At 32.1% G+C, this 21234-nt stretch overlaps 1 protein-coding gene across 1 annotated transcript; it reads left to right on the forward strand.

Moving 5' to 3' along the window:
• The first annotated feature begins 16485 nt into the window (after positions 1-16485).
• LOC129891732 (G-type lectin S-receptor-like serine/threonine-protein kinase At4g27290) lies at positions 16486-20361 on the forward strand. The gene is made up of 8 exons (XM_055967188.1): positions 16486-17636; positions 17808-18124; positions 18626-18742; positions 18855-18979; positions 19048-19258; positions 19348-19585; positions 19669-19819; positions 19916-20361. Exons 1-8 carry the CDS (start codon positions 16645-16647, stop codon positions 20216-20218), a joined length of 2454 nt encoding a protein of 817 aa, XP_055823163.1. The 5' UTR covers positions 16486-16644; the 3' UTR covers positions 20219-20361.
• Positions 20362-21234: the final 873 nt, after the last annotated feature.

Consider the following 21234-nt stretch of genomic DNA (forward strand, 5'->3'; position numbering starts at 1 on the left):
CAAAGAAAAGGATGGATTGGAAGACAGCAGTATGCCTTGACCTAGATCGGAGCTCAGGTAGCGTAAAACGTGTAAGGCAGCCGAGAAATGTGACAAACAGGGTCGTTGCATGTATTGACTCAGAGCAAGTACAGCAAAAGATAGATCTAGGCGAGTGTTGGTCAAATAGTTCAATTTGCCTATCAAGTGACGATAAAGGGTGGGATTATCCAAGCGAGGACTGTCATCAGCTCTAATCTTGAAGGAAGGATCCAGTGGAGAATTAACTGTAGGCAGATGAGAAACATTGAATTCATGAAGGAGGTTCATGGTAAATTTGCGTTGATTCACAATAAATCCATGATCTTCTCGCAAAATTTCCATGCCAAGAAAATGGTGAATTTCTCCCAGGTTCTTAACTCTGAACTCTGTATTGAGGAAGCATTTGATGTTCTCAATTTCATACAAATCGTTTCCTATGAGGAGAATGTCGTCGACATAGACTGCTAAGATAGAAATAAGTGTGCCATTGTGTTTAAAAAAGAGAGAGTAATCTTTAAAGAGGAGGAATATCCTTTGAAAGCTAAGGCCCCTGCAAGTCGAGCATACCATTGCCGGGAAGCTTGCTTTAAACCATATAAGGACTTCCTCAGAAGACAAACATGATTAGGGCTAGGAGGTGTCAATCCTGCGAGAAACTTCATAAAAACCTCTTCTTGGAGGTCACCATGCAAGAAGGCATTGTTGACATCCAATTGTGAAATAGACCAGTGCTTCTTGGCTGCAATGGTGAGGAGGCAGCGGATAGTGGTCATTTTCACAACAGGGGAAAAGGTTTCTCCATAGTCTATACCTTCTCTTTGTATATCCCCCCTCATGACTAGTCTGGCCTTTAATCGTTCAATGCTACCATTGGAGAGATGCTTTATTTTGTATACCCATTTGCAAGGTAAAGCTCTCTTCCCTTTAGGCAATAAGACAACATCCCAGGTTCGATTGGTTTCCAAAGCCTGAATTTCTGAGTTCATGGCCTCTCTCCATTCTGGATGTTGGGAAGCCTGGATATAGCAACTAGGCTCAGTAAGATTAGAAAGGGAGTGAAGTAGTTGTTGATTGTGGGGGAATAGGGAAGAGAAAGCATAGCTTTTAGGCTTAGGGGAGTGACCAAAACAAGTGTTCCATAGATTAGTGAATATCACACTATTGCAAATGTAATCTTTTAGATAGCCAGGTTCATGAGACATTCTGCTAGACCTCCTTGGTAAATCTGTTAGAGGCACAGGGGTAGAAGTATCTGATGAAGTAGGTTGAGCTGTAGTATCTGATGATGTAGGTTGAGGAAGTGTGAATTCAGATTGTGAACTGGAATCAAAAGTATTAAGTGGAGGTACTGAGGGTGCAGTTGGGTAAGAGGGATTATTAACAGGTGGTGCTGAGTGACTGTAGAAATCAGGATCATGATCTGAGGAAGAAGGGGAGGTGAAAAAGATAGGTGTGTGTGAGCTATCAGATGAGTTGAAAGGAAAATGTGATTCATGAAATCTGACATCCTTGGATACAAACACCTTTTGTGTATCAAGAGACAACAGTTTATACCCTTTCTGTTATAGAGGGTATCCTAGTAAAACACAAGCAGTAGCCTTTTCATCAAACTTGTTTCTTCCTTGTCCCAGGGTGGAAGCATAGCACAAACAACCAAAATTCCTTAAATGTTCATAGGCAGGTTTCTGTTTAAGCAATACCTCATAAGGTGTCTTTCCCTTTAGAACACTAGATGGCAGTCTATTAATGATATGAGTAGCAGTTAGAACAGATTCTCCCCAGTAGGACATAGGCAATTTGGATTGAAACATCAATCCTCTGGCAATTTCTAAGAGGTGTCTATGCTTTCTCTCAACAGTTCCATTTTGTTGGGGTGTAGCAACACAAGACAATTGATGTAAGATCCCTTGAGAAGCAAGAAATGCTGATTCTTGTGTCCCTTTCCCCAATTCCAAGGCATTGTCAGATCTGATCATTTTAACCCTTACATTGAATTGTCTTTCTACCATAGATAGAAAATTCTTTAGTACAGAAAAGGCATTACTTTTGGTACTTAGTAAGAATGTCCATGTCCCTCTACTGTAATCATCTACTATGGTGAGAAAGAACCTGAAGCCATTGTAAGTATTACACTTGTAGGGACCCCAAGTGTCTATATGAATTAGATCAAAAATGTGTGTGGACTTTATGCTACTAACAGGAAAAGGTTGTCTAGTTTGTCTAGCTCTAGGACAGATGTCACAAATAAAATCAGAATTGGATTCACATGAAAGAAAACTTAAATGTTTCATTGCTGAAAATGGAAGGTGTCCCAACCTGACATGCCAAAGTTTTACATTAGGAGTAGCATTAGCATGTACTGAATGAAAAACTGAAAATGGTTGTGAGATGGGATCTGAAGATACATGATTTGAATTGAAAATACTTCTAGACTTGTCACTATTGGAATCCAATAAATAGAGTCCCTCTCTAACTTCACCAAAAACTTGGGGACTCTTCATTGAAAGGTCCTGCAAGAAATATCCAATAGCAGTGAATAGGACATCATACTGAAACTGAACACAAAACTTGTGAATTGAAAGTAAATTATACTTAAAATCTGGCACAAGTAGTACATCAGTGATGACCTGTCCTGAAAAAATGGAGATACTGCTTGTATGAGTTACTCTTACCTTGAAGGAATTAGGTAAGTTAATGTTCAAAGGCATAGGGAGAGGATTTAAAAATAAGAAGGAATTGGGATCAAAACACATGTGTTCTGAGGCTCCTGAATCAATTATCCAAGTATCTTGTTTAAGATTAGTGGGTACAGAGTTTGAGTATTTAAGAATGGTACCAGCTACTGCATTTGCATTGATTCCTGTTTTTCCTGCTTGTGTTGATTTGCTTTGCTTGTACATTTGCATCATTTCTGCAAGTTGTTGTTTGTTGAACTGTTCCTCAAAATTTCCTTCATTAATTCCAATGTCTTCATCTGCTTGTTGAGTCAAACTTGTGTTTGCCTTGATCTGGGGCTGATAGTTCCTGGAGTTGGTGAACTCAAAATCTGCAGGGAATCCATGCAGTTTGTAGCAATCATCTTGCACATGCCCTGTTTTCCCACAATAACTGCATGATAGATTTGGATCATATCTTTTCTTACCCTTAAACTTGTTTTGTGCCTTGTCATATCTCTGATTCTGGCTTGGATTTGCATACTTCTGATATGTGTTTGTTCCTCTTACTGCTTGGTGTTTGAATCTCTGTGCATTTCTTCCCTGTCCACTAGCCATGAATGCTGCAAACTCAGCAATTAGTTTGTTGTTTTGCTGTTTTGCTTGACCTACTGCCATAAATGATCCAGAATCAGAGATACAATTTGTGTTTGCATACACTTCCCTTTGATTCTCATCCTGCAAAAGTAAGGAATATGCAACATCTATTCCAGGTAAGGGATTCATCATAAGTATGTTTCCCCTTGCCTGAGCATATATATCATTTAATCCCATTAGGAATTGAATCAACCTTTGATCTTCTAGTGATTTTGTTAATTTGGCTTTCCCATTACAAATGCATTCACATGAGCAACACACATTTACATTTATCCCATCTAACTCATCCCATAATCTTTTAAGCTTGGTGAAGTAAGCTGTAATGTCACTGTTCCCTTGTATCATACCTGTTAATTCCTTTTGCAGGTGGTAGAGTTTGGCACCATTTGATTTGCCAAATCTCTGTTCCAGGTTGTCCCAAAGTTCTTTTGCAGTCTTGGAATTCATCACACTATCTGCAATATCCTTAGATAGAGCATTTGATATCCAACATATGATCATATCATTGACACAACTCCATTGTTCAAAATCTGCAGATTTCATTTCTGGAGCCTTGCAGGTTCCATTGATAAAGCCAAGTTTCCTTTTGGCTGATAGAGATAAGAGGATGGATCTCCTCCAACCTGGATATCCTCTTCCATCAAAAACACTGTTGACCAGAATCATACCAGGTGAGTCTGAGTTGTTTAAGTAATATGGATGACTGCTTTCATATGTGGTTCCTTTCTCACCACTTCCTAACTTGACTTGAGTTGTTTCAGGCATTCTGTTTAACTAGAGATTTTGAAGATGATATTGATGTCTAGAGATTTTGAAGGTGGTATTGATGTTTCTTACACAGATTCGGATTGAGCTTAGAAGTGCTCTGATACCATGTTAAAATTGAAGAAGGAAGAGGCTGAAAAGGAAAACTTTATGTGTATTTATTCATCATATGTACATTTGCCTATATAGAGATACATAATAGTTGTAATAGAGACAAGAAGGCATGGATCTCATTTGTCTTATTTGTACAAAATTTTATTTTACTTGCCCATAATTATATGGGCATAACTATATTTAATTGTATGAGTTCAAATTCCAATTGTGGGAATTTATGTGGATGGGGGGCTGCCACCTGTGCGTCAAAATGAAAGGCTGAAGAGTTAAAACTCTTCAGCTTCCTTGTTCTTCTTTATTCTTCTTCTTTTGTTTGCTGCTTCTTCTTTCTTCATCTTCTACTTCTTTCTTCATGTTCTCTGTCGCTGCTTCTTCTCTATTGCAGGGTTGTGTTCCAACAAATGCAACATCAAGACGGTCTATATATTCACCAGGAGCAGGATCATCAGTGCTCTTCCATGACTCTATGTACCAATCCATGCCCGTGACCAAATTACGTCCAAGCTTCATGCCAGGTAATAAAGTATCTCCTGGATAATCAAAACTCTGCCACGCGAAATTAACTTCTGTGTCACTGTCATTTCCATCACTAACAACAAGTTCCCAGAATCCAGGAGCTGTGCTTTTGGATTCTTTAAGGATCTTGATGAATTTGATGACCAAATTGAGACATTGGAATGATCAACAAGTACAAGAATACCATTGGGATTGAGTGTTAACACTCCTGAATTGTCATTCAGTGGAATATTTCTGTTGGCAACCCAGACGACAGTTCTAGCTGATATCTTCTTGTACCATATGCCAACGTAACGATTCTTGGAATTTCCAGGGCTGAAAAATCCAAGCTCATAAACCTCTCCAGCTGAAACAATTGTGTCACCATCTCTAATTGGTTTTTCAGTTGTGATCATGTTTAATGCTGTGGAAATTAGTAAGATGGAAAGGAAAATAGAGCAAGAAAATAAGCAATGTTTCCCTTTCATGATTCTGATTCGTGTCTTCGATTTTCGAAAAACGTAACCTTAAAGCCTCAACTTAGCTGACACACACAAAAAAAACAAAACAATTCCTTTCATTGACAAGGTCATTTTTTTCACTTTTAACTGTATAAAGGCAGCTAAGAATTAGGATGTGATGATCTGAACCTGTTCATTGTCGTACACCTTTGACTCCTCAATTTCCCTGTTTGAGAGGCCAAAGAAAAACAAAAAAATTGGCAAGCATCCAATGTTTGTATCAAATTTTTAAATGTGTGATATATGATTGAATGTTAGATATTAATGCTTAATTGTAGTTCAATAATAGGCCAAATATATCAATAGACACTCAAAGTTGTCACCATCGATCTACGAGTTAGACATCTTAACTATCGTTGTGATCACCGGTAAGACACCTCATAAGTGTGGCTCGTGCACTGGTCAGGTAAACCTCACTCGTGAGCTACAACTGTCATGACATGTCAAATGACGGAACAATGTAGAGCCAGTACTAATGCGGGTTCTGCAGGTTCAACTGTTTTAGTATACATAGGTAACAAAAAATAATTAAAAACAGATACATATATGCTTTTGAATAGTCATGCACATTCAACAACAATACTTCGGCAGCAACTTGATGGTGATTTTTCATCGTTGTTAAGTGATAACAAGTCTCGTATTACAATAATAATATACTCAATATAATTTTACGAGTGAGTCTGGATAGGTTGTTTTCTTCTCTTTTGAATTGTCAATGCTCAAAATCAAGTAGATACATTGAACATTGCAATAAGAACAACAGTAATAGGTGCATCTAATACATTAATCTCATTTATTTGATTAGATGCACAACGTACTTCAAATATGTGACCTTGAGCAACTCTTGAACGATCTTACAACTATACTATAAACGTTACTTACTTATGTTTATAGGATTCAACAATTTATATCGATACGAAAAAAATATATTATCCTATTTGCATAGTGTGAGATTGAACCCTTCATCGTAGCCCTTTTAATATCAGAAAAAATGTTGCATAACAGGAACAACAATTTGGTGATCAAGAACATGCATAACTTTTTGCAACTGAGGATTTTATTTGTATTATTATTAGAGGATTAGCTGTCAATAACTGAGAAAATCTTTATTTGTATTATTAAAGCAAGTGGGCATACTGAAAGTATGTAACTTTGTCGGTTAGCAAGTGGCTAAAATAATTGATGTACTATTCCGTTTTATCTTTGATATACGGAAAAGTGAATCATTTCGAGCGAATTATATATTAAAAGATTTAAAACATCGAGAGGACTTTATATCTATATTAAATTTTGGGACTGTTTAGAGGTGACTTTGAGTTGATCGAGATTGAATAGTCAATATATACTTCACGTATAATTTATGTGTACTTCATGTATAGTTAAACTATATTCAGCTTTTTGAATGCATCATAATATATATCACTGTATAGCTCATGTATAGATAAGTTATATTATGTAGTCAGTGTATATTTTATATGACTTTTAACAAGTTATAATGTATAGTCAGTGTATATTTTCTTATATTTTGGCTATTTTTTATGTAAATAAAATATAACTATATTTATTATAAATTAATTACTATACTTTATTGTATATATTTGAAATTAACCCCGATAAATAAAGTAACTATAGTTTGATGGATTTTCAAAATGAAAAAATGTCATAAGATTAGAATGGATAAAAGTAGGTTTTAGCTCATATGCCCATTCAGGCGCAGAGCCACCTTACAGTGAATTAGTGAGGGATTCATCCAAATCCATTTTGGGGAAAATTTATACTATTAATATGTGATTAAAATAATTTTTTTATTTATATATAATAAATATTGAACCCCTTCAAGTAGTTCATATATTTACTTTTTCAGATTTTAAATCCTCTTACTAAATATTTTGACTCCTTCACTGTTAACTCACTCCATCATGCTCTGATCATGGAGTCTCTTTCGATAAAAACTCATCACAAATGTTGGGTTTACGTTAAATTAATAAATATATATCATATATTTATATTTAAATTAATTCTATCATGTAATCATGATTAATAATGCATTATTCTTATTTCATTTAATTACTTAATTATAGTAATAGCTTGTTTGATCAAACTTTTAAAATCAATTCATTTTAAAAAGTATTTTTAAAAAAATACTTTGAGTGAGAAGTAATTTGTGTTTGGTCAATAAATTTAAAAATATTTGTCAGCAACAATTAATATTTGTCCAAAAAATTTTAAGTGCTTCTAAAAGTTCTTTTTTTAGCTTCAAAAAATAACTTTGTGATTCATTAGAAGTACTTATTTTCTCTCAAAAATTTAATCAAACATCTTAATTTTAAAAAAATAAATATTTTTGACCTTTCAAAAGTTTGATCAAACAAATTATTCCCTCTATTCTATAATAACTGAATTTATGAGTCAATGCATATTTATTAACAAAGAATATTAAGAACATAAATTGAGCGTTACTTTTCACTTTTACCCTTTTAGTAATTGTCAAACTATTTTTGAAAATAGAAATAATTCAAAGTAAAATCATAAATATGAGCAATTAACTCTCTTGAACTTATCACCCAGAAAATATAAAATGAACCGCAACAATGGAAAAAAAATTCAAACATTTATCTTGAATTTTGAACAATTTACTTATTTTGAAATATAAAAAAACTCTAAAAATTTAATATATATATAATAAAGTGAGTATAAATTAACATAATTTGATATATGAACATCGAATACGAAAAAATATTTACAACCTCTTTTGCACAAGTTGCCACAATGATTCGAATGGCTCTTGAATTTTGACATTAATAAAACAATCTTACATTGATGAAAGAATTGCTTAATTTTCAGCCCTGGCTTACGCATATTAATAAAAAATAATAAAGTATGATTTATCTAAATCCCATAGTGAAAAAGCTTAATTACAACTTATCCCTTATCTTTCTTAAATTATCTGATTTTCCTGATTTCTCCCATATTTCTGATACATTAGTGGTTCTTCTGATACATTACGTTTTGGGTGTATAATAATTAATGTTGTTGATTTATTTATGGATAGTAACGTAATTTAAGGTAGGATTCCTTGTTTCAATCAATTACTTAGCTAAATAAGGGAATTAACACATACAAAGCGTAACAATTATAAGGGACTTGAAAAAGTAAAAAAACAGAGCATAAACAAAGCATAGGATCTTACCAAAACTTCAATCCAAAATTCAAAATTCATCAAGCAATTCGAGATGAATAGCTTGATCTTTTGAGACATTCTGGAGTTTGGCTATCCGAGGTAAGTTATGAACGATACAAAAGTGATGGAATCGTAGTGGGCGACAATATATGTTACGTGAATCTAAAATCAGCAATAAAGTTTGATACATTGATAACTGATACATGACCATTCGACAGATTTAGTGTTGATACATTGAAGATTGTTGGATTAGTTTTCAACTGATTTGTGGTTGATACATAACATCTTGTATTAATATAAGTTGTAGAAGCATTAAAGTTTGATACATGAGAATCTGATACATAAACTTTCATCTGATATTTGAGTTTGATACATGAGAGTAATTGATACATGACCATTCGACAGATTTAGTACAAAAATAAGGAAAATTAAAATTGTTTACATACATTGGGATTGCTGATGTTGCTACTTGAACAAGTAGATTGTGAATCTCCACTGCACGTGAGTCCAGATTTTTGGGTTTTTTCTTCTAGTGTTTGTACAGAACAATTTTCAAGTAACGGAGTATCATTACCAAAATAGAGCATTTTTGGGGAAGATGAAGTAGTGAAATTGAAACATCCCACTAGGCTGCCATCATCGTCGCCGACAAATAGTAGTTTTGAATAGGTTCCTCCGTCCAGTGTACTCTCTTCTTCATCCGCTATTGCTCTATCTAACACTTGTATTGCTCTATTCGACAGATTTAGTGTTGATACATTGAAGATTGTTGGATTAGTTTTCAACTGATTTGTGGTTGATACATAACATCTTGTATTGATATAAGTCGTAGATGTATCAGAAGTAGTAAAGTTTGATACATGAGAATCTGATATATAAACTTTCATCTTATATTCGAGTTTAATACATGAGAGTAACTGATACATGACCATTCGACAAATTTGACATATTAAAGGTTGATACATTGAAGATTGTTGTATTAGTTTTCAACTGAATTGTGGTTGATACATAACATCTTGTATTGATATAGGTTGTAGATGATTTCAGAAGCAGTAAAGCTTCTGATACATGAGAATCTGATACATAAGAATAACTGATACATAACCATATCTGATACATTCGATAGATTAAGGGTTGATACATTGAAGATTGTTATATTAGTTTTCAACTGAATTGTGATTGATACATAACATCTTGTATTGACATAGGTTGTAGATGTATCAAATGCAGTAAAGCTTCCGATACATGAGAATCTGATACATAAACTGATATATGAGAATAGCTGATACATAATCATATCTAATCATTTAAGGTTGTTCACAGTTTTGGTTAAAACCAAAACCAAATCGAAAATTTAACCAAATCGAATAAAAAAAACCGACATTCAGTTTGGTTTGGTTTGGTTTGGTTTGGTTTTAAATTTGAATAACCGATAATATTTGGTTTGGTTATGGTTATAGAAAAAAATAACCGAATAAATAACCGAACCAAACCGATAATTATATACTTAAAATTTATAATTATTTATATGTATAATATTAGTTTTTCATAAATAATTAAAGATATTTTATATGTTTTAATTATTAATTTAATATTAATATACTTATTTTTAAGGCCCAACAATCCAAACTCAACTCTCAAGCCCAATTATAAATTCTAATAAACACTAAACAGCGGTTCAAGTCCAATAATCCAAGCCCATTAGCCCAACTCTCAAGCCCAATTCTAAATCCTAAATTCTAAATCCTAAATTTCTAATAAGAACTAAGCACTTGAGCAGCAGGCAGCAACATAAAGTAAAAGTTAAAACTTTAAAACCCTAGTATCTGTTTTCCTTTTACGTTTTTGTTCCTCTCACGTTGGTTTCTCACAAAGTCACAGACTCACAGTCATAGACTAACAGTGAAGGCTCAAGAGCAACATCAACTCCTCAACCCCAAGTATAAGATTGTCAAATTTTGAGAAGGTTTGTAAGGAGTTTTTCAAATTTTAAATTGATTTTAAGTTGTTTTCTTTTTTTTTCTGAATGTTTAAGTTGTTTCATTTTCTGTTTTGAACCTCTATGGGTCATGAGGAAAAAAGAGCTTCATAAGAATTTGAAGAATGTAGAGAGAGAATATTTAAATTATCTCGGCTAGTCATAAACCGAATAACCGAATCAAACTGAACCAAACCGACAATAACCAAACCCGTGGTTATTATTTTACTTGGTTTGGTTATGGTTTTAGACATTTAATAACCGATTAAATTGGTTTGGTTATGGTTTTAATTAATAACCGACCCAAACCGAACCATGAACACCCCTAAATACATTCGATAGATTAAGGGTTGATACATTGAAGATTGTTTTATTAGTTTTTAACTGAATTGTGGTTGATACATAACATCTTGTATTGATATAGGTTGTAGATGTATCAGAAGCTGATACATGAGAATCTGATACATAAACTGATACATAAGAAGAGCTAATACATAACCATATATGATATATTTTATAGATTGTTGTATTAGTTTTCAACTGAATTGTGGTTGATACATAACATCTTATATTGATATAGGTTGTAGATGTATCAGAAGCAGTAAAGCTTGATACATGAGAATCTGATACATAAACTTTCATCTTAAATTCGAATCTGATACATGAGAATCTGATAATAGTCTGCTAAATTATTGAATATCCAAAAAAAATATTTACTATTGGTACAAAAATAAAATTGTATATTCTACTACTACAAAATTCAAAAAAAATAATTTAAGATTTCTGATACATAAACTTTGAGCGTGTAGTTACAGAAATAGCTTTTTCCCCTCTTTTTAAAGCTTTTTCAGAAGGTTCATCAACTTCCGACCCAAAATTCGAAGATTGAACATTCTTTCTCTTCGCCATTTGCAGATTCGTTGTCCCTAATAAATTGTTCCTCGGAATGGACCTATTTTCTTGAAACCCATGAACATTAAGATGAAAAAGTTGGTAAAACAGAAATTGGGACTGGAAGTTTAGTTGGCTCAGGCAATGTTTCAGATTGTTTCTCTTCAGCCACCTTTAATTTAGGTGTATACATGGTAATATACTTGTTTCACATTCAGAGTCTTCCACATCATCTGCTAAGTCCAAGCCAGTGCAATAACACGATATATCGGGATTTGATGATTTTTCTACAAAATCTCCTGCAATGATACAAAAGTAATGTTCATGATACATAAACACTAGTCCAAATTGTTTATCAAAAAATAGATCAAACTATATCAGATAAACAGAGCTAAAACATGTATCATAACCAGTTTATAAATTTGATACATAATGATGATTCCAATGTATTAGATACACATCAAACCAAATATATACCTGATACTCCTTAAGACCTTAATTAAACAAATGTATCATGTATTATTTTTTGTATAAAGTACATAAATTTGATTACAAATATCTCGAGATGCACTTTAAAATTTTAAACTCAGTATATTCTTATGTTGTTCGACTTGTAATAAGAACCGGAATTAATAACAAAATTAGGGTTTTTATGTATCAACAAACACCATTTAGAACATGATACATCAAAAAAAAATTATCAACATTCAATGAACTACAATTCTAGTATCAAAAATTAAAATTAAGAAATTTACAATGAAAATCTATACCTTAGGTAATGTAGGTCGAGAAATCTGGGATCCAATTTTTCTACCCTTTTTTGTTTTTTTTTCCACATTGCTTTTGAAAGACGAAGATACATCATTCTTCGACTTCTCCTTCTTAGAATTCTGCTTCGCCATATTTAATTGATCCTTTATTGATTCGGATCTAGTTTGTGTCAAAGCATTTTCAACAACATTATGAAGACAATCAGTATTATGCATGTCTAATTGGGAATACCAATAATAAATGAAGGTGCATCATCCATATGTATCAGAAGTAAGAAGATACAAAAAAAATTGAAATAAAATAACTGAAGATGAAGAAGAACGAAAATTACCTATAGAGTAAAAGGAAGTTGAGATTGAGTGGAGTGAGAACAAAATTTGAAATTCAAAATGGTAATTAACTGCAGTGATTTGAGGAAGTGAAATTCGGAAGAGATGGAGTGAAAATAGAAAAGAAAATCGTGTCTTAGGTTTCAAGAGTGATGTATTCGGATGAAGGTGAATTTTGAATATAAATAGAAAATTTTGAAATATTTTAAAATGATAAGGAATAATAGAAATATAGTAAGTAATGAAGTGTAGTTAAGTAATTTTTCCAATAATTAATAAATGCAAGTCCAATAATGACAACGAACTGAAATTAATGGGTCAAAAGCATATGCTATTTTGGAAGAAAAAAAAAATTAACTCCAGAAACAAAGGTAGTTTATACATTTTTTAATTGTGAAATGTTAGTTTACCCTGGCTCTATCTTCAGGGACGGAGTTACATGACCCACAGAAAAATTCAATTAAAGCTCCTTCATCGAAATAATTAAATTATTTTTATGTAGAATAATATTAATTGAAACTCCTTCATCAAAATATTAGAAAATCATATATCTTCATTTTGGTCTCTTAATAATATATGTTAATTTTATTGATTTTTGTTCGTTTACTTTTAATTTTTTAATAAAAATTCTAGCTTTGCTATCGTTAAAGAGCAAATTGCAGGAGTTCGAGTAGAAAATTATATTTGCAGCACGACAAAATTTAGTCTTTTTGTTTTTATATTTTCTCAGTATAATATTCTAATATGATGACTTTACAACGGTTTACAATAATAAAAGAAAAAAAGAAGAAATGAATGTGTCAATACCGTAAAAGCTGGAATTATTTATTTTGACCTGATTGATTACGTCAGGAACAGAAAAAAATGTCTCCTGTTATTATTTTTATCTGTCACTTCAATTAAAAGTTTTGGTCAAATAGTTGTCTCTTTAAAAAATATTAAAAGACATTAATTAATTTTAGGGATAAGTTTGCACTTTTTATCCCTTAATTATTGATGAATTTTTATTTGTCTTTATAATATTTAATTTAATGGATTTAATTTCCATTGATCTCTTTATATAATAAAATATGTAGTATTTAATTTATTGTTTGAACTATAAATTTAACATAATATATCAACAATTGAATGATTCAATACTTAATAATTCATTAAGATTATGAAGATTCACAATAAGAGGTATAAAAAATATACATAAATTAATTAAATATTAAATATATCTAATCAGATTATGAATTGGGAAGTCAAAGATTACAGCTTTGAAAACTACAAACTTTCACATCCAACAGCTTAGCCGCCTCTATGGCCTCTCAAAGAGAAGTTGAAAGAATTAATTACTGACTCATCTTACTAAAAATATTTATCACATATTACTTGATTATTTAGTAAATTAAGATGAAATTAATTAATTTTTTTATTATATTTTTATAATTAATATGACTTTTTGAATGTAATTAATTTCAATATTAGTTATTTCAATACTCTATATATATTGTATTAATATAAACAAAGAACAAAATGATAAAATCTTCTAATTTATTAATGATTTTTTAATTATCATATAAAGTTGAAAATGATCAACTAATATGAAACGAAGATAGTATTATTCAATTGATCAATAAACTTATGATATTGGGATTATCTATTGCATATGGAAAATGAGATTGTTTGTCCTGTATTCCTTGTCATAATCCCAAAATTATAATTTTGCATAATTTTGTTTTGAATCAAACTTTTGAAAATTAAATATTAGCTCATTTCCTTAAAATGATTCTAAGCCCATTTTACACTTCACACCCAATAATATGATTTAGTGATTAATGAATTGGATTAAAAAGTATGAGATTTTAAGTTTAAATTCAGGGAAGATAAAAAATTTTAAGTAATTTCATCGAATGTGAATAAGTCTTGATGGATAAAATTATCTGATACATGTGTGGTGGAAAGTAACATGTACACCATAAAGTTAGTGAAGAGGAATTTGTTTGAATTTTTTAACTTTTGAAATATAAGTATATGTATGTAAAAATCTACTAAATTCTTAACAAATATTAAATCGAAACCATAATTCCACATTCTGACATTACAATAAATTTAACGCTGGAAATTTTAAAATTGAATGCATTGAATTTAAATTTTGCATCCCGTCTCGAGGAGCATGCAAATTGGCTCGAAAGGCAACATGTATTTCGTGAATTAATTGAGGTGTATATAAATTATTTCGATCACCACAATTACAAAAAAATATTTAAAAAAATTATTTTCACAATTATTTTTTTTTAAAAAAACTCTTCTTATACTCTTTAGGCTGATAGTCACTTAAATTTGATTGTTGTGTAAGTTAAACACTTAAACTAAGCTTGCGACAGAAGTACAGTAAAACCTCTATAAATATATATGCTTGGGATCGAAAAAAATATTCATTTATCGAGATTGTTAGTTTATCGATAAATGCATAAAATAATTATTTATCGATAATTAAATATTTATTATTTTAGAGAGTATTTTGTAGTATGTGCCATAAGAAAGAAAAAATAATATTTGAATTAAGAATTTCAAAAGTTTAAATCTAGAAAACTAAAAAGTATAGTCTTTGCATATTTATTATTTAAATCTATGAAAGCTAAACGAATTTAGTGAAATTTAATGTTTCTAATTGTATTCATGTATATAGAATATGAAGAGATTTTATGTTAACTATAAAAGGAAAAAACTAGATGTTTAAAAATGATAATCCAAGTATAATGTCTTCTCATCATTTGAAAGGCGTACAAAATTCATCTTTAACAAATAAAATAAGAAACACAATATGTGAGCATAAAAAAGAGAATGCAACTATTAGCCATAAAAATTTGCAAGCATGAGTGAAATAAAAGTTTGATTTGACTATTAGTCAATCAACAATATCGCACACTCTCAAAAGGTCGATAGAGTATTTGTCAAATGAGATGAAAAATAGTGATGCCAAGAGGCATAAACCGGCAAAATACCCTGATTTAGAGAAAATTTTATACGAGTGGTTTCTTCAAATGCAAAAGAAAGTGAATATGTCAAGGGAAATTATCCAAGGAAAAGCAAAATATCTTTTCTTGAAAATCTATGGTGAAACTAATCCAGAATTCAACTTCTCTTCTAGTTGGTTAGAACGTTTCAAGTCAAGATACGGAATCAAGTTTTACAGACATTTTGGTGAAAGTGGTTCAGTTATAATGGAGAACATTGAAAACGAATTGCCTAGCATACGGTCAAAACTAAATCAGTTTGAATTAAAAGATATTTATAATATGAATGAGATTAATTTTGATTTTGGTGGGAAGAAAAAACAATCAACTATAGAATCATCTTTTAAAAAGAAATAGTTATTGGTCTAGTATGATTGACTGATTAAATATATATAAATTCCTGATGTATACTAGTAATTATTACTTTATATTTTTTCTGAGCCTTTAATAATTTATTTTTAATTATTATCTAATGCATTTAGCAAGAATATTATTTTAATATAACTGACCTAAACCGGGATCGAAAAAAATATTTATTTAGTAAAATTATTACTTTATTAAATATTACTTTATCGAAATTTTATTGTGTTGCAACTTCAATATTGAGCGAGAAAAAGTCTTTTGACTATGCCGACAGAGCTTTAAAAGAAATTATCACCTCTCATCCCCATCTTTATATTTATTACACAAAGCCACCCTTTCGCCGAAAAAACCAAAAACTTGAAAAGATATTTGATTATTGTAACATTTTTAATTCTCAGTAGTCAATAACAGTAAAACGCACAAATTATCACACATACAAAACTGAAGATTGTTCCATAAACATAACAAAATCTTCAAATTGGTCCAAATTGATATCAAGGTGAGTGAATTTTATTTTTTAGAATTGGGTTTGTCTATTTCAAGCTTTTAGTTCGTGGGGCCTACTGCAAAATTGCTTCTTGTGATCTTGTGTGTGTGTGTTGGAGAGGAGGGTATTGGTTTGGGGGTAGGTAATTATTAGTTAAAATTACAGTTGTCAATAATTAATTGGCTCGTTTGACATGTCAATGTAACGACCAGTTGAAGTATTTACATGATCACTAGCTAAGTTTGGAGGTGTAACTTATAATACATGTAACTTTAAGGAGCTATCAAGATATTTAGCCTATTCTTTATAAGTCGAATATAGTAGTTAGTGGACATTTCATTTTGATTCTAAACTGGTGGGCAGGAAAGTTTACTTTGTCAATCAAAGGTATTGATATTGTTTTTTTGTGTCAGCTATGTTGACGCTCTTGAACATTGTCAATCAAAAATATGAGTCAGAATCCAGGCTACTTTTTTTATTCATTTGCTGCCAATTTCTCTTCATTTTACTAACTTCTGCAGCATTAGACACAATCACTACAGATAAATCCATTAGAGATGGTGACACAATTGTTTCAGCTGGTGGGGTTTATGAGCTTGGATTTTTCAGCCCTGGAAATTCGAAGAATCGCTACGTTGGCATATGGTACAAGAAGATATCACCTAGAACTGTTGTCTGGGTTGCGAACAGAGATATTCCACTTAATGACACTTCAGGAGTGTTGACACTTAAACCCAATGGAATTCTTGTACTTGTTGATAATTCCAATATCTCAATTTGGTCATCAAACTCATCAAGATCCTTAAAGAATCCAAAAGCACGGCTTCTGGATTCCGCGAACCTTGTTGTCAGTGATGGAAATGACAGAGACCTGGGAATTAATTTTGCGTGGCAGAGTTTTGATTATCCAGGAAATACTTTATTACCTGGAATGAAAATAGGAAAAAATTTGGTTATGGGCATGGATTGGTATGTAACGTCATGGAAGAGCACGGATGATCCTACTCCTGGTGAATATATAGACCGTGTTGATTCACATGGATACCCCCAAATATTCTTGTTGAGAAATTCATCTATAGTGTTTAGCTCAGGGCCATGGACTGGTGTTGCATTTAGTAGTAGTCCTAGTAATAAACCAACTTTGTATTATACTTTCGAGTTTGTTATCAATCAGCAGGAAGTTTACTTCAAATACGAGCTTAAGAATGACTACATGCCCACCAGGGTGGTGCTCAACCCGGATGGGGTGATAGAACACCTAACGTGGATCGAGCATAGTCAGAGCTGGTTTCTCTACTTGACAGCACAACTTGATAATTGTGATCGTTTTGCTTTATGTGGACCTTATTCAAGTTGCAACATCCATAACTCCCCTCCATGTGACTGTCTGAAAGGTTTTGAGCCTAGGTTTGTACTTGTTAAACTATGTGATCATCTCCTGTTAAGCTATCAGAGAGCACACTTTTGAATTTTGATTACTTAGTTATGTTTTCACATGGCCTTCATGTGCATGCTTGATTCTTTTTCTGAGCCAAACATGTGAAATCTTTTTTTTGTTACTTAATTATCTCTTCACAGGTATCCTCAAGATACTGCAGCAGACTGGTCTAGTGGTTGCGTAAGGAGAACTTCTTTGAATTGTACCCAAGATGGTTTTCTTAAATTTACGGGTATCAAGATGCCGGATTCTAGAAACTCCTGGCATAATGCGAGTATGAACCTTGAAGATTGTGAGAAAATGTGCTTAGCTGATTGCAATTGTACAGCCTACTCAGATCTTGATGTTAGAAATGGTGGAAGTGGATGCTTACTATGGTTTGGAGAACTCATAGATATACGAGAGTTTAGCCAAAATGATCAAAATCTGTATGTGAGAGTAGCTGCTTCAGAATTAGGTAATGACCTTATGACAAAGTCTCCCTCAAGCTTTGCTAACCTAAGCTGAAACAAAATTGTGCAAGGATTTATCAGCCATTAGATGGTTGCACATCTACAATATTTTCCCCATTACTCCACGACTATATGGATACTAGGAAGTAATCAGTTATTAGGATTGCCAAGGGATGAGACACTTCATTCGCTTTAAAGGTTTAAAAATATGCTAGACCTTATGACAGATCAAGGATGTTGACAGCGGTGGTAGTCATATGCACTCTGTCCTTTAGAAGTGCCGCTTGTAATCAGTACCACTGTACATTAATGTGTGTCATCTTTCAAAGAAGATGTCCGATTAACAATGCAGCTTGTAATCAATTAAAATGGACTTTTCAGTAACTTGCAGTCTACAGGGCTTCATAAAAAAAAAGGAAGTAATAGATGCATGCAATTAACAACTGATATGGCTAACTCATATGTAAATTGAAGACTGATTATGAACTAATATTGAACATATTCAGACAGGACGCGGAGGAGAAAGAGGTCAGTCCTGATAGCTGTTATCGCAGCAGTGGTAGCAATATTTATCCTCAGCTTATTAGCTTGGTTTTCCTTCCAAAGAAGGAAAAAAAGAACAGGTAAATATACTTGAGGTACTCTTGGTTAGAAAATTCTATCTGGTTGTAATTGTTCACCTTTACCAAATTCTCATTGATATCATATTTGTGGCGGGCAAATGTATATTGACAGGTTCAGAAGTTAAAAATGAGGACATGGAGCTTCCATTGTTTGATTTAGCTACTCTTACTAGCGCCACTGAAAACTTCTCTTCTGGTAATGTGATTGGGGAAGGTGGCTTTGGACCGGTTTACAAGGTAAATCAACTTTGGTCTTCAACTTCTAGCTAGAAGTGGCATCTTTAACCCTTGGTAGAAAATTGCAGGGTATCCTACCAAGTGGACAAGCGATAGCAGTAAAGAGGCTATCGAAGTATTCTGGACAAGGCGTTCAAGAGTTAAAAAATGAAATTGTTCTCATTTCCAAGCTGCAACATAGGAACCTTGTCAAGCTATTGGGTTGCTGCCTTGAAGGAGAAGAAAGGATGCTAATCTATGAGTTCATGCCCAACGCTAGCTTGGACTATTTCATTTCTGGTCTGATTTTCATGATTCATTAACTAAATACTACTTGACAAGCCCTCAATAGCTCGACATCACTTAATGATTACTTCTACATTGTGCAGATCCAAGCAGAAAAGCTTCACTTTCATGGAAGAATCGTTTTGAAATTGCTATGGGAATATCTCGAGGTCTTCTTTACCTTCACCAGGATTCAAGATTAAGAATTATTCACAGAGATCTCAAGACCAGCAACATTTTATTAGATAGTGACATGAATGCCAAAATTTCTGATTTTGGCCTTGCCAAAATTTTTGGTGGAGACCAAATGGAAGGAAAAACTAAGAGAGTAATAGGGACGTAGTAAGTTTCTACACATCTTTAAATCATTGGATCTTTATTACATTCAATCAGTACATGAGCATAAATTTTTTGAATTGATGCAGTGGATATATGTCGCCGGAGTATGCTGTTGATGGGAAATATTCAGTAAAATCAGATGTATTCAGCATCGGTGTAATCATTCTTGAAATAGTTAGTGGCAGAAGGAATAGGAAATTTCATCATTTGGATCATCATCACAATCTCTTGGGACATGTAAGCACATATGGCACAAAACTTCGTTCCCTTAATTCACTCTTTGCTTTCTATTATGAATTCATTTGTATAAATGTGTCCTGTTTTGTAATTTAGGCATGGTTACTTTGGACTGAAGGAAAAGCTTTGGAACTGATAGACGAATGTATGAAAGAATCCTTTTCAGAATCTCAAGTGTTGAGATGCATCCAGGTTGGTTTGTTATGCGTCCAAAAACTCCCCGAGGATAGGCCTACAATGGCATCAGTAGTTTTCTGGTTAGGCAATGAAGGTCTAGTTCTTCCTCAACCAAAGCAACCTGGTTTTTTCATAGAGAGGAATTCAATGGAATCAACAGAGTCAACTGATGAAGGATATCTAAGTAGCAGCGTGTCGATAACAGTTCTAGAGCCAAGATAGACATAAAATCCCAATTAGAAGTTTTGAAATGTATTCACTTCTTCATTTTGTCAATATGAGTACTATTGTATATATGATAAAGAGTAATGTTCTTATCAAGAGTTCAAGAATATCATATTTACAGCATGACAAAAACTTTCCATTTTATTCTTTTCCTCAGTATAATATTATATGGTGACTTTACAATATGAAAGGAAAAAATGAAGAAATGGATGTGTCAATATCATGAAAGCTGAAATTGTTCATTTTGACCTGATTGATTAATCCTTGATTCCTTTCTCCATCAAAAGTAAAATATTTCCTCCTATTCTTTTTAGGGATAATTACATTTGATCATTTTAATTACCAAAAAAATGATTATTCGATGTATTTTTCATGTATAGAGTGTATCATGATATATATTTAGTACATATCTTATGTATAAATAATCTATATGTATAGTCAATGTATATTTTCTATAACTTTTGACAAACAATATTGTATAGTCACTGTATATTTCCTATAATTTTGACTATTTTTAATGTAAATAAAACATGAATATATTTGTTATAAACTAATTAGTTTATTGTATATATTTGAAATTGTGTTTTTATTTATCACTTTAATTAAAACAAATTGGTCTAAATATTTTGTCACTTAATGAAAAGACATTATAAGTGTTTCTATTTTAATCCCGGCCTTAATGCTATCTCGTCATTAATTACTCTTTTAGGTAAAAGAGTAATTTAAACCGACATATTAAAGGTCCACAAAGAATATTAATAGCACGTTTTTCGTGGAATTTAAAAGAAGAAAAATATAAGCTTAGAAAAGTACCGTAGTTTTTTCTCTTAAGTACTTTCAGAACCTAGGCCAAGAAAAAGTGATTTTCGAAGTGATTAGCCCAATATAAATTTGCTTCTTTCCAAAAGTACTTCAAAGGGCATTTAATAACAATTAAAAAAAAAACATACTTCTCAAAATGAATAGAGTGTTATAAAATAAAGTAACTTATCAATTTAATAATAAGAAGAAAT

This window comes from Solanum dulcamara, chromosome 6, assembly GCF_947179165.1.
Source record: "Solanum dulcamara chromosome 6, daSolDulc1.2, whole genome shotgun sequence".
Lineage (NCBI taxonomy): Eukaryota > Viridiplantae > Streptophyta > Magnoliopsida > Solanales > Solanaceae > Solanum > Solanum dulcamara.